The sequence below is a fragment of the Acanthochromis polyacanthus genome, chromosome 13 (assembly GCF_021347895.1).
Source record: "Acanthochromis polyacanthus isolate Apoly-LR-REF ecotype Palm Island chromosome 13, KAUST_Apoly_ChrSc, whole genome shotgun sequence".
In the NCBI taxonomy this organism is placed as follows: Eukaryota; Metazoa; Chordata; class Actinopteri; family Pomacentridae; genus Acanthochromis; species Acanthochromis polyacanthus.
Window position 1 is genome coordinate 8,070,147 of NC_067125.1, and position 14,214 is coordinate 8,084,360.

General features: G+C 41.9%; 1 protein-coding gene across 12 annotated transcripts in view; it reads left to right on the top strand.

Moving 5' to 3' along the window:
- The window catches only part of clcn2c (chloride channel 2c), a 271,943-nt gene extending 258,310 nt beyond the window's left edge, over positions 1-13,633 (top strand). For 11 of the 12 annotated variants that reach the window (XM_051957587.1, XM_022222197.2, XM_022222203.2 and 8 more), the window contains 3 exons: positions 1,176-1,280; positions 6,163-6,249; positions 9,927-13,633. In XM_051957587.1, the coding sequence (XP_051813547.1) occupies positions 1,176-1,280; positions 6,163-6,249; positions 9,927-10,121 (387 nt within the window). In that variant the 3' untranslated portion in view covers positions 10,122-13,633. Of the gene's footprint in view, positions 1-1,175; positions 1,281-6,162; positions 6,250-9,926 lie in introns of those variants that run through there. The other variant, XM_022222236.2, reaches the window with a different exon arrangement.
- Positions 13,634-14,214: the final 581 nt, after the last annotated feature.

Sequence of the window (14,214 nt, forward strand, 5' to 3'; positions counted from 1 at the left end):
AAACCGTTTCAAATAAAGAGCTGGCTTTTTTCTCTGTTTTTCTTTTCTAATCCCATTAAAAACAACAAAAACTGCAGACTGTGTGTTAAAGCCAACCATGCATCAGCCCAACAGTTCTTAGAACAGCTGGTCTCTAATGTTTTTACCAAACCCTTTTGTTTTTGTTGGGAACTATTGTCAGTGGCGTATTTCAGATTCAGACTCCAGCATGTGTTTCGTGAAGGAGCATGGCACCCAGTAACAGTAGCTCATTGATAACTAGTTTTTGGTCAACAGTGGAGCTCAATGACAGAGGAGGATGTTACAGTATATCAGTGTTTGCATGCACAGATAATACTTGTTCATAGAATCAGTTCCACTATCAAATACATCTGATCAAACTGGACTTCAGAAACCTGCATTTGTCTGACTGTAATCTCGCTTTGCATTGGATGACATTACAGTCTGATGGAGTCGGCTTTTCAGATTTCTCAATATCTCCAGACGGGCTGATTACCCCCGAGTCTTATATTTTTGGCTATGACATCATTCATAATTCATCCATCAACAGCACCTCTCATTTCCTCTCTGTCAGCTGCACATTCCTCACACTTTCCTTCACCATCCACTCTTTTTTTTCTCCCAGAATCACTTATGGTTCACCTCTCATACATCTGCCGTGTCATCGCTTCTGTCTCCATCTGCCTTCCATTTTCGCCATTCACCCTGTTCATCATCCATCGTTGTGGGTCTCATGTGATTTATGGAGGCATTCAGTGCAGTGTCTGGTCCATTGATTGTCTATCAGAGAGAGATGATTTGTCAGCTTGTGGTTTGATATTATTTGATGCCTTTGCCTTCTGATTAGTGACTGATGCTGCACATAAAGACATCATCTATTTAAAGCATCTAATGTGTGTCCTGTCACTGCAAAGTTATTTGTAGGAGTCAAAAGCATAAAAAGCTATGCCAGTAAATTCAGGCTTTAACACTGGAAATTAGCTGTTTATGAACCATCAAACTCAAGCCTGTGTCATCTAGCACTCGCTGGATGTGATGCAGTTTATTTAATTTCCTGTTTATTACCTGATCAATACTGGATGTTGAACATCTTTTTATACCGTAGAGGCATTTCTCTTTTTTCCTTTATTTGTTTGCATATCATGAGTGATTCCCAAAATCTGTGTGATTTGCAGATTTCAGAGTGGGAGGAGAAGCAGCTTGATGAACAGGTCAACTTCAACAACTGCAAGATCGACCCCGCCCCGTTCCAGCTGGTGGAGCGCACGTCGCTGCATAAGGTCTGATTGAAAATACAGCCGCTTCAACCTCTGTGTGTCGGTCCTACCAGAACACAAATCAGTGTCTTTGCTACTCTGTGCATTCTTAGTATTCTGTTAGTGAGTTACTAAACACCAGCCTACACTAAAGTTTCTTTTTGGAGTCTGATGTTCATTGTAACTGTCTGTTTAAACAACAAATCTGCTATGTCTTGATCAATGTAACATTTAATAGCACCGGCAGTAGCAGTCTGGGTACGTGCAAAAGGTCAACAGATGGTTCAATGACTTGGAACCTAATAAATTACATGTCAAGCATTTGTTTTATCAATGAGCGAATGTCCATTCTACCAGACTTCTGATTTGGATATAAGAGTCGGTATGAGGCCAGGTTTATTCCCCCAGTACAAACAGAAGCACTTGAAAAGTGAACTGCCACAAATTCCAATACTCTAGATACTCTCAGTGCTCCTGTGGTGTGTAGTGACATTGAAGGAGCACACAAACGATACAAAAACGCACACAAACACTCAAGCCAAGGATCTTCCCTACTGGGTAAAGCAGAAAGTGAGAGTGCAGCGTAAAGAAAGGATCTTTAGCTCTTCAGAGCTGGTGTTGATTTAGTTTCCTTGTTGCAGCTCATTCATACACCCTGGAAGAGGCTCTGTCTTCAGCACACACACGTGTAGCATCCACACATCCACACAAACACATTCCACTGTTGAAACACTCACTTCCTACCAAGCATGCACACACACACACCAACTGTAGCCTTCCAGCGGCTGTGCCAGCGCCTAATGTCCTCCATTCATAATGCTACCTTCTCTCCCTCCTCCCCCTCTCCCTCCCCCCTTGTCCTCTGGGCACTGTGTGAATAGTCTTTAAACATTTAAGAGAGGGATCCTGCACCAATCCATCTCGGTCCCCTCCCTCCACTGCACACCGCCAAAAGCCAGTACCACGCACAATCTCCCTCAGCATATTAGACACCGCCTGCTGCCCTGGCTGTATACAGGCGCATGTGTGTTTGTGTGTGTGCTGTTATTCTCTCTCTGCTTACCATCTATCCCAAGCTGTTTACTCTTGTTGTTGTTTATGGGGTTGTCTGCAGGCACTTTTGTAATGGACAAATCTGTTACTTGGCCTATTTACATGGCATGACCGGTCTGAGGTTTTGGCCCATGGCTGCTGTCAGTTCATTTGAGGTAGTGGCAAACAGGAGTCAAAGCAAGCCAGGATTTTCATGAAGGAAAAGATCTCATAAAGCCATTATTATTAGCTGTCTTCATTATAAAGTTAGACTAAAAGGCTCAATTGACCCACATTACAAAACATACAAATTAGTAACAAATCTGTTGAATAAGCACCAAGTGTCTTGGTGAGGTGTTGGTCCACTATGAAGCTCCAGAGCAGGTTCAATAGTCAACTGGAGGGAGGATGCTTCAGAAGATGTTCCCTCATTTGGTGTTTTAACAGTGGCAGTGTACAGAGCTGTCCGGCTCATCATTCAGTATCTTCATCTTGATCTAACTGAACTCATTCAGACACGTCTGAAGCCTGCTAGTTAACCAAGTGCTTAGCTGTGCATTGTCTGTTTTGTGTTGGATGCAGAAATGATGAAAGAGACAACCGATGTCTCAGGACTTTCTGAGACCACCTCGGTACAGTAGAGGGGCATGAGATATCATTTCTTGGCGCTGAAAGCATTGAATAATTTTCATTTAAAACTCCTGCTGAGATTGTTTTTTTCTGGAAGTGACACTGGATAATTGTCCACAGATTTCCTGCAGATAATACTGCCGTTAAATAGGTGAAGTTCTGTTTTCATTACTGGTATTTTATCTAAAATGTCTGAAAAAGAGAGGGAGTCCAAGGTGGTACCGTTAAATGGACTACATTCTTAAGATAAATACAAAAAAACTGTGGAAAATTGAGAGTACCTGCAGATTGACGAATTGATTCATCAATACTTGTGTCATCCCTACTCCATAGTATTGGAGTGGTGGTTAAAATCTCAACATGGATACATGATAGCGTTTGTAATTGTGATACCATGTTTTAGTCTCTTGTACTGGCAGTACTTTTCCACATTAGAACTACATTTGCCATGATCTACATTTTCCTGTTCCGCTTTGAGATTAAAGAGGATGAACACTGAGTGTGACTTTTTGGCCCTCCGGAGGCTGATGATCACATTACTGTGCTGCTGATCCATTGATAGTAAAATGCTATTTGCAGCACCTTTAATCAGTGAATAGCAGTTTAAATAGACGTGAATGGGTTGAAGCGGAGGTGAGCTCATTCTGTCCCCAGAGAAGCTACGACATCTTCCTGTGGGGAAACTCTTTGACGGATTACATTACGGTTGGCCGTGGCCTAAAAGCACTTTACAATCTTTTCCTTGGCACCGCTTCGGTTTGCTTGGCACAGTGGGATCAATTTCAAACCTCCCCAATGCCCACTCCAGCTTAGGAGAAAGTCCCATTAAACACTAAGAGGGTCCAGAACAAAAAGTCCTGTTGGCATCAATTCTGCAACCTTTCTGATCCACAGCGCACACTCCTCTGTAACTCTAGTACTGCAGATAAGATTAAATGAAACTTTAATGATCCCACTGTGGAAATTGAGTCATTGCATGGGCAAATATAGCACTAATAGGGCAGAGAGTGGAAATATAGCAAAACAGGGTCACAGAAATGGATGAAACTAACATTTCTAGTAATATAAAAGTTGAACAACCAAGTAGAAATGTGAGAATAAAAACTAAGAGTGACACTAATAGCACAGAATGACAGCCGTAGTATCCACTGAACATTTAAAACATTGTTGTTTGTGTTTTTTGGAATGTGTAATGATGAGTCACTGTGTTTTGGAAAGAAATAAAGCAGAAAAATGGCACAAAAAAACAGTTGCTCAGGTGCCAGCCCTCCTCTGTGTGGAGGATATTGAGTATTATTATGCACTAGGTTGATTCAAAAACTGATTTAAAATGGGAATGTCTGGATTCACCAGTTTAAAGCATGTAACCGAAGCAATATAAATGATTTAATAGACTTCCAAATCATTATTTGAACTTGGTTTTATGCTCCTTAAAGTCAAGAGACTCAGTAGTCTAATGCATTCAACCTGTTTCTGACCCCATTCATGAGACAGCTGTCACAGGTTAATGTGTGTCATCACCATTCAGAGACTCCAGTCTGCAGCTAAACTTAGACACACCACTGCTACGAAACATATTTTTAGAGTTAACCATATTAAGTTCAGTTAGTCCATCCCAAAAATGTTTGAACTGCCAGTTATGACAGAAGAAGCGAGTTGTAAGACAGTGTTAACATAATCTCAGCTTATTTGGTTACGAACTTGTTAACAGAGACTGCAGTTTTGACACCCATTAGGAGTCATGCATGCATCTGTTCTATCCTTGTAGCTATGTTTAGGTCTTCACCTACTTCTAAAGGGAAGAAAACCATGCCCTTTAACTGGGAAATGTTCTTTAGCAAGTTGCTAACTTTGCCTGCCTGCAATTTGAGGTCGAGTACTGTAGAGATTTAGAGCCATCTGATTGAAACTGTCATGTCTCATAATACTGGTGACAGCAGAGAAAGAGACCCTAAACAATACACCTACAGTAAAAGGAATCAATTACAAAACAATAGGCAAAAATCGCAGACAGTATGTACACTAACATTCAAAAGTTTGAGGTCACTTAGAAATATCCTTATTTTTGGAGATAACAATAATTAAATGATAAATCCAGTGTAGACATAGTTAATGTGGTAAATGACTATTCCTGCTGGAAATGACAGATTTTCAATGGAATATCTCCATAGGGGTACAGAGGAACATTTCCAGCAACCATCACTCCTGTGTTCTAATGCTACATTGTGTTAGCTAATGGTGTTGAAAGGCTCATTGATGATTAGAAAACCTTTGTGCAGTTATGCTAGCACATGAATAAAAGTGTGAGTCTTCATGGAAAACATGAAATTGTCTGTGTGACCCATCTAGCTTTAATTAAAAACCAGCTGTTTCCAGCTAGAACAGTCATTTACCACATTAACAGTGTCTACACTAGATTTATCATTCATTTATTGCTGTCTTCATTGAACAAAACTGCTTTTCTTTCCAAAATAAGGACGTTTCTAAGCGACCCCAGACTTTTGAACGGTAGTGTATGCCTCACTTACTTCAATATTACAGCTGACATTGTGTAGTGCAGAGTAATGTGGAGCATAATTACAGTTACACTCACTAATAGAGACACTTGTTCACCAAACCCCAACAGCAACTGAGCAGCACTGAATCCAGGTCTTAGGAGAGTCGTGAAACTGTGAGGGTTGAACCACAATGAGCCATTAGGATAAACATTTTGTTTTTCTGTACGTTAGTTGTTTTTCAGTGGCGCTACTTCATCTTACTGCCTGTATCTGTGTTTGAGTTCTCGTCTTGATTGGCCGGTAAACCTCTAGTTTGTGTGTGTGTATGCAGTTGTTTATCGCTAATAAAGACCTGCAGCTCGACACACTGTTCCTCACAGCCAACATAATGACGGCTTTTCTATGTGCAGTGTTTTGAACTGAGCAGACTGCTTACAGCTTCAGTTATTTCTTGTCTGTAAACAGGTATTTAGCCGTGCTTTTCTTTTCTTTTTTACAAAAGCAACTAGAGCCCTCTGTATATCACTGTGCTGCATTTCCCAAAGTGATCGTATCCCATTTAGCTGAACATTTGACTAGTTGAATGAATCCACTGTGAATGAAGTTGTTGGTGTTGGATAATTAGAATCAGTGGTGCATTTCCCTTACTGAGCATAATTTTCTATTTTAAACAACAACTCAGCAAAGAGCGGTCTCTGGTTTGTACTGCTGACTATTTCTAACCTTTCTGTGCTGTTTTTCTGCAGACCCACACCATCTTCTCCCTGCTGGGCCTCGACCACGCCTACGTCACCAGCATCGGACGCCTCATCGGGGTGGTTTCCCTCAAAGAGGTACGAGTCTCCTGACAAAACACACCTTTGTGGTGGTATTCTGTAGCTGATTATTGTTCATTTTAACTTAATTAGGTGTTTAATGGTTTCATATCTGCGAAAGTTTTTCTCTCAATCAATTTTTGGAAAATTTCTCAAACAAAAAAACCCAAGTGAAGTCGTGGCTGTCATCATTTACACAGGCAGCATGTTCACCGCTTTCATGACTGTAAAATCGCTGTCAGTATCATCAGGAGTGCTGTCAGTGCGCTGTACACACACACACACACACACACACACACACACACACACACACACACACACACACACACAGATTTCAGTCATCACTAATGATTCCTCCTCTCTCTGCCTGTTATATACTGTGACAGACAAAAGGCTGCTTAATATTGCTGTCTCTGTCTATTGTCTCTCTGTCAGTTCTCTGCCCCCCCTCCCTCTCTTTCCATCTCTCCGGCCTCACAAACAACTGAAAACCCCTCGCTCTTTGTGAATTGGCCAGGAAGTGGTGAGAGGATTGCTGCTAAGTGCAGTGCTGCTTGCCTGTCCCTGACATTTACGCTTTTTTGTTCTGCGTTCCACCAGCAGACAAAAAGACCCGAGCCAAGCCAGATAAAGCCCAGCCTCTCCCAGTCTGGCTGTCTGTCACACAGACTGTTATATCACAGCCTCTCTGCTCCATATGGAAGAGAAGAATCACAGGGATGTTTGTCTGCATTTTTGTACCGCATATTTCCACCCCGCAGCATGCAGACTGTATTCTTTTCAGTGTTGCCACAGGATCTGTGGCACCCAAATCCTTCACCCTATCAGCCAAATGACAAACTTGGCCTGACCAAACAGAAAATTCAGTAATACTCTCTTCCACACAGAGAGATGGGTTCAAAGAGGCTGCAGAGAATCATCACTAACTTCCACAAAGCCCCAGTGTGTTCTGGAGACTGAATAATGTGAGGGCATGTAAACACAGTACATTCATATTTAAACAAAATACAACATTTGAATGTTTTCCTCTTTTAATGAATTGAAATGTACACTACCGATCAGACGTTTAGGGTCACTTTGAAATGTCCTTATTTTGGAAAGAAAAGCAGTTTTGTTCAACGAAGGTAACAATAAATGAATGATAAATCTAGTGTAGACATTATTAATGTAGTAAATGACTATTCTATCAGGAAACAGCTGATTTTTAATGGAATATCTCCATAGGGGTACAGAGGAACATTTCCAGCAACCATCACTCCTGTGTTCTAATGCTACATTGTGTTAGCTAATGGTGTTGAAAGCCTCACTGATGATTAGAAAACCCTTGTGCAGTTATGTTAGCACATGGATAAAAGTGTGAGTTTTCATGGAAAACATGAAATTGTCTGGATGACCCCAAGCTTTTGAACAGTAGTGTATGTTTTGCTCTCTGGGCCAAAAAGCCTGAGCACCTCATGCCTTTACACAAGTGAACATGTTGTAAACGAGAGAGAGCTGAAACTGAAGACTGTATATAAAAGATGGATGTACTCTGTGGGTCTGAAAATAGACGCCAAAGTGGAAGTAACTTAAAGACCGTCTCTGGTGAAAATCCAGTTTTTTCCCATGTTAATGTGTCCGTATGGTATTTTATAGATGCCAGAGCAAAATAAGCAGCCTGCAGATGGCTGGACATGTCTGCTCTGAGACTGCAGTGTAGCGATCAAAAGTCTCAAAGGCACAGATTCAGACTTGTAGGACACCTGAAGAATAAATCCTGTCAACTTTCACAACATAGGGCAACTCTTCTGCTTGCAAGTCTGACTGTATAAGATCTATATGAAAACGATCCTTCTTCTCACTTTGTTACCTCAGAAGACATTTTCCTAATGAGTTTAAGGTCTCGCAAGTTATGGCAGTGCAGCCCAACAATAACTAAATCTTGATCTAACAAGAATAAAACGAGAAAAGCACTCAGTCATTGTATCATTTCTGACAGATAAGTCCCAATCAGTCTGCAGTGGTGATTTGTAGTAGGATCACAGTCATGTGATCGTCAGCAGGCAGCTGACTCGTTATAGTGATGCTGTGCTGCTTTAGTTGGACTGAGATTGCTTTAGTAACCCTAAGTAATTTTCTCTGGTAGTTCTGACAGATTTACAGATTTCCTCTAATAAACAATGCAGTTCTGTACTGTATGTACGGCGACTGCAACAGTTCTGAACTGTATGTCGACATTTTCTGATCTACTTTGATTTCTGCTGTGTGTAGGTGTGTGTAGCAACGAGGGCTGCAGAGAGAAATAAATCTAAAGTTATTATTCTGTGAACTGGTTCAGCAAGCAGCAAAAATCCGAGTCACTCTGACCTTATTTTTCAGTGCACACTGCCCTCTGACCAGGATCTTTGCCTCCATTACATTATGGAAAAGAGATTGTGGTCTGAAAAACAACTTGCATGTCTTCACATCAGCGTGTAAACTACTGATAGGATCCTGCACCACAGAGTATCAGAGTACTGTCAGGGTTAGCAGTTCTGTTCCCACAGAGGCCTTGTGTTCCAATACTGTCTGCTGCAGTTCAGAATAGTACACTGTCAATAAAACACTGTGCCTAAATCACTATTTACCCTCCTTACTTTACTCACAAACACCCACCAGAGTGTAAACATAGTCATCCATTTGGGGGCTCAGATGTGAGTAGGAGCCAAGAGCCGATCCTTGACGTTCGGAGCTCTATGTTCTGAGGTTGTGGTTAGTTGAAGCATTAAAGTTTCCAGGTCTTTCCATGTAAATGAACTAAACCTTAAAGACGTTTTTGTGCATAATAACTTTAATCTGTTTGATAAGTCATAAAAATCTTTCCTTAAGACTATGAATATTTACAGTTACAGACTCTTCAAGTACATGGTGGAGGGTCGAAATGTCTCACTTTTCATTTGCTACATTTTTCCAGCATTTTGAGCCCTTATTACTTAATATATGAAGGAGGTAGTTATTCAAATTTTCAGTAATGCTAAACACATGTGAGCTCTGCAGCCAAATTAATTTTCGGGCTTTTTCTTTCCTGGCACCAACATTGTGGAACGGTCTGCCTGTTGAAATCAGACGGGCATCCTCCATTAATGTATTTAAAACTAAGCTGAAGACCCACTTCTCTTCTTTTACATAGTGTTTGTTTTACTGATGTCTCTTGTATTGTTTTAATCTGTTTTGACTGTTTATACCTGTTTTTAATATTGTGTACAGCACTTTGACAGAAAGGGCTTTATAAATAAAATTATTATTACTAATTTTACATCCACTCCATATGTCACTGTCTAAATTCCAAATCTGTTTTTGAGCATCACTATCTTGAAACACATCATAGTTTCAATAGCAAAACAGTTCAAATTCTGTGACATGAAGTCACTGAAACAGGTATTGGTGTCCTGGATGTGATTTTTGTTTTCAGATAATTTACTGAAACTTTAAAAAGTATTTTGGTAAACTCTCGAGGCTCTCATCACTAAACAAGTTGTAGCAAAGGAAAGGTCTCATTTGGACCTACAGTTTGATTCCAGCCTCATCTTTTACAGTGATTCAAATCATGTCATGTCACTTTCGTAATGTGAGCTTGTTTAGATTTTTGACCCATAAGCGGCTTTACTGAGGTGTCACCTGCCTGGCCTTTGGCTCTTTGTGTCTTCATTTCTAACTGTCTTTCTTTCTTCATCCAGCTTCGCAAAGCCATCGAGGGCTCAGTGACGGTGAAAGGTGTGAAGGTTCGTCCACCTCTGGCCAGCTTCCGTGACAGCGGCACCAGCAGCAGCGAGAACGAGGCCACCGAGCTCCACAAGCTGTGGGATCGCCACAAGAGCATGTCGCTGCCGCGTGAACACACCCCCTCCGAGTCCGACGAGAAGTCCCAGTGAGGGAAAGTGGAGGAGGAGCAGGTGGAGGAAGAGGAGGATGAGGAAGCGTTGAGGTCTTTAATCTCCCAAAGCCACAAAAATGCAAAAATCCTCAGGGCTTAGGATCAATATTTAATTCTGGAAAGAGTTCTACTGCTACGCCAGCCTCCTCCTCACCTCCCTCCTCCCCCTCCCCCTTTGCTTCACGGACCACCTAGTGCTTTCTCCAGGAGCATTGCACTGACCCAGCCAGACACTCCATGGGGGAGTGGAACACAACTCAGCCTGTGCCCTGCTCTCCATGCACCCTTGGGAACCCACAGCAGAGAGAATGTGGATTGGGGGGGAAACGAAGAAAAGACACACGTTGGCTGAGTCCAGCAGGGAACTGGGCCTGGGTGGGAATCTTTTAAAAAGGGATGTTTTTTTAGACCTTGTTTAGCTTGTGTATGTTTAGAGTTGGGATCAAAGTTTGGACCTGCAACAGCTATCTTCTTTTGAATGAGTCTTCCACTTCAGTAGAGAAATTCATCAGCGATGACAAGGAAGAATACTGTAATGTATGCGTGGACTGGATGTGTGAGTGTATGAAATGAGAAAATGTGAGCGTGCATGGAGAGGGAGGTAGCAAACGACTATTTCTTATAGGATTTTTTTTTTATTGCCTTTAGAACAAATTGCAGTCTTTGTTTTCCTGCTTGAATCATTTTATTTCTGACTGATCAGGTGGTCTGGGTTCGACTGGAATTTGTCATTTCTTTGTAAATTACACTACAGTTTGTCCCACTGACAAGCAATGGACTCGGAAGGAGACAGATGCCTTAGTTTTCTGTACCATCGCTCTTGTCCTCTCTACATTCCTCTCTTCACTGCGAGTCTTAATGGTCAGGTTGAGAGTACGGCCTATGCAAGACAGACATGCCGGTTGGCAGCGACGGAGGCACCTGTAGCCCTTTCGTAACTCACACTCCTTTCCTGTAGCTACAGCCTTGCGTAACGCGAGGCAGACGCATAGAAACGCACACAAACACGCTGCAGCGATGCACTCCGAGAGGTTTTCTTCTTATCTAAATATAGCCCTTAATAAGCGATCCAGAGAAGGCTGAGGCGGATGGAGAGGGCAGGAAGCGAGGGGAAGGAGGGAGGACGAGCCGAGAGCAAATGGATGGCTGAAAGAATGAAGACATCATTACTTAACCAGCTGCTCTGGGCCCTCTCATCAATCTGCCTTTGTTTGCCATGTTAGCTAACCTCCATTACGTTGTATCTGAGACACAACCCCAGCAGCTGTGTGACGTAACGGTCCACCGGGTCGGGCAACACATCCAGCGGTCGGTGGCGACGTGTGAGCAGAATCAGCTTGATTAATGCAGAGCGATCAATTGAGTGAACTGAAGAGTCATCCGGTGTGATTAAGCGACGAAAGGAAATCCATGATTGACCAACAGGGAGCACTGGAAGATGTGCTTTAATCATTTGATATCCAGCTAGTTTACCAACCGCATCGCGAGTAAACCGTCAGTGCAGCTTCTACCCAACTACAGACTGAACCTGCAGCTGGAGGCAGTGACGTTTAACTGCAGCATGGAGTGTGATTTCTGAGCTGACCGATAATGTAAAGTACTTAGTTTTTAATAATTCATTTCTCTTTCGTCCAACCCTCCATCTGTCCCACCTTCATGTTTACTTATCTTAGCTACTGACCACAAACACGTCTTTCAGAAACGCGCTCCTTTTTCTACCAGAATTTACTCTGAGGCCTGGAGAAATACAGTCTGGATGCCTTAAATACGCCCTTACACACTCCCAGCTCCACCTCCGTGTACGAAGCATTGCATGGATTTTATTTTGTCGGGTGGCGTCTTGTCTTGAATTTAAACGGCACACGGTGCAGCAGCATGGCTTTGCATGACAGAGTGCATGTGGGGTTTGTTTTATGTGATGAAAACGTACCAAAAACAGAAGCCAGACAGACATGAGTACAGGACGAGTGAATGATGCCTCAGTTTGCCATCTTGTGCCTGTATTTTCTTACCGTCTCCGCCATCTTCCACTCATTCCTGTGAGCTTTACTCGTTGCCTGATTTTCAACTGGGGATGGAATCTTTAGGTTAGCAAACTTATACTCACAGATTAATATATTTAATATTCTTGTAATATAAAATCATAATTTAATGTCTTAACCAATCCTTACTAGTTGTCTCTTCTGTTTCATATTTGTTGATGATTTTGAAGTCGATTATCATGCTGTTTTTATCTTTTAACATGCTGTCTGAAACATTTCGACTATTCCGGACGTTTCTGTGTAAACTAACACTAACAAGTGGGTGACGGCTCGCAGTGGCTGCCTGATAGGAGAACAGAACAAATGTTAAAGTGGTGTTAGGAGAGGTTAATGTTGAAGGGACCGGCATGTGGTCTGCTGTTAAGACGTTCGTTCCATAAGTGCCTCTAGTGGAATAAGCAATCGACACCCGAGCTGCTTTTTAGTCCTGTAGACGAGGCACTTTTCACGCGCACACAAATATGTAAGTAGAGCGGTTGATGTTTCAGCGTGGTGTGCAATTATCACCATGGCAACCTGTCGCCTCCCCCTGTATCTGCTCGCCCCGGGGACTGACTGAGATCCAGTGATTTGGTTCTGTTCATTTGTTTGTGCTTTTCATCGATTTTCATTCCGTTGCCTTCTGCCACAGCCTCTCCCCCTCCACCAGCATTTCAGCATGTTTTGTCTCATTTGCCGCCAGACACATACAGACCGAGCTAGATGCATATTTATTAGTCCTTATTAATCACAGTAGAAGTTGTACATGTTTTTTTTTTCATTCTTTTTACAGATGATCTACTTGTGGGTAATCAATTTGTGCAATAACAGTTGTTCATCTCACTCTGTAACCCAGTTTTAATGATGACATGAATGCAAGATAACCTTATTTTTGTAAAGAAACCTGAAAAGTGTAAAAAGATGTATGTATATGAGGAGAACCGACGCTCACACGGGAGCTTGTGTGTGATGAAGCGATGTTGGAATGACGGTTTAGAGGGAAGGCTTTCCCAAAAGCTTCTGGGAGCTCACACTGAAAGCTCAGCAGAATCGGCGTTGAAATATTTAACACACTGTTTGCACCTTGAGGTCTTTGTTCAAGAAGAAAAATGGCTTCGATTCTTTACTTCGCCTTTTGGGAAACCTTCCCCGTCTGCTCTTAAAAGGCTCTGTGGTGAATTCTGCTGCATGGACTTTTAAGCACTGACACTGAGTCAGTTATATCACGCTCCTCCCCTCGATCCTCTCCTTCAGTCTGAGGGGCTTTGATAAGACCAGATCCTCACATCAGCTGCTGAGGGTTATCTTTTATTCACTCCTTAGGGCTCTTAGGGACTGTACATTGTATATACTAGAGGCCTCCACTACGGCAAACCCCGAGGGCCAAACCAGACGGAGCTGAACAAAAATCCAGAGCTATTTTTCACACCGAAAAATGAAATATTGTTTTTGTATATCAGTGATGAATAAATGAAATTTTAACAAACAAGCTTTTTGTTGCAGAGAAGTTTGTGTCTGATTTTTACCTCACAGGATTTCAGTTTTTCTGCAGCTGCTCTCCTTTCCTTTCTGTCCTTTTCTTTCCCTTCAGGAACAGCTGGGAAGCACCTGGAGTGTTGTTTTTGTCTTTCTCTGATACTCCCAGTGGGAAAGCAAACACAGTGATGCAATAAAGCTCAGATGAGTTCATTTTGTCCCAAATCTTTTTGTTGCTCGGAGTCTGCGTTTGTTCCTAACTCTGCATTTTGATCAGATGATAGATTCTCCATAAACACTCATTGCTGTGTATTCATGCCTTCATAGCGGTGTGTTCATAGCAGCAAACATACTTAGATCAGCAAATAAACATATTTAAAATAATATAATATATGCACAATATTATATGCAATTATATGTGCAAGGATGAAAAATATAAATGAATAAATACAGTACTGACACACTGTAGACAACTGCAATATAAAGTGGCCTCCATCTCCACACTGTTACTCTGGCTAGAGTTACTTATGGACTCTGGAGCTTTGTAATGATGCTTGTTGCATTTATGCACATGTTTATACATACTGGTGGGAT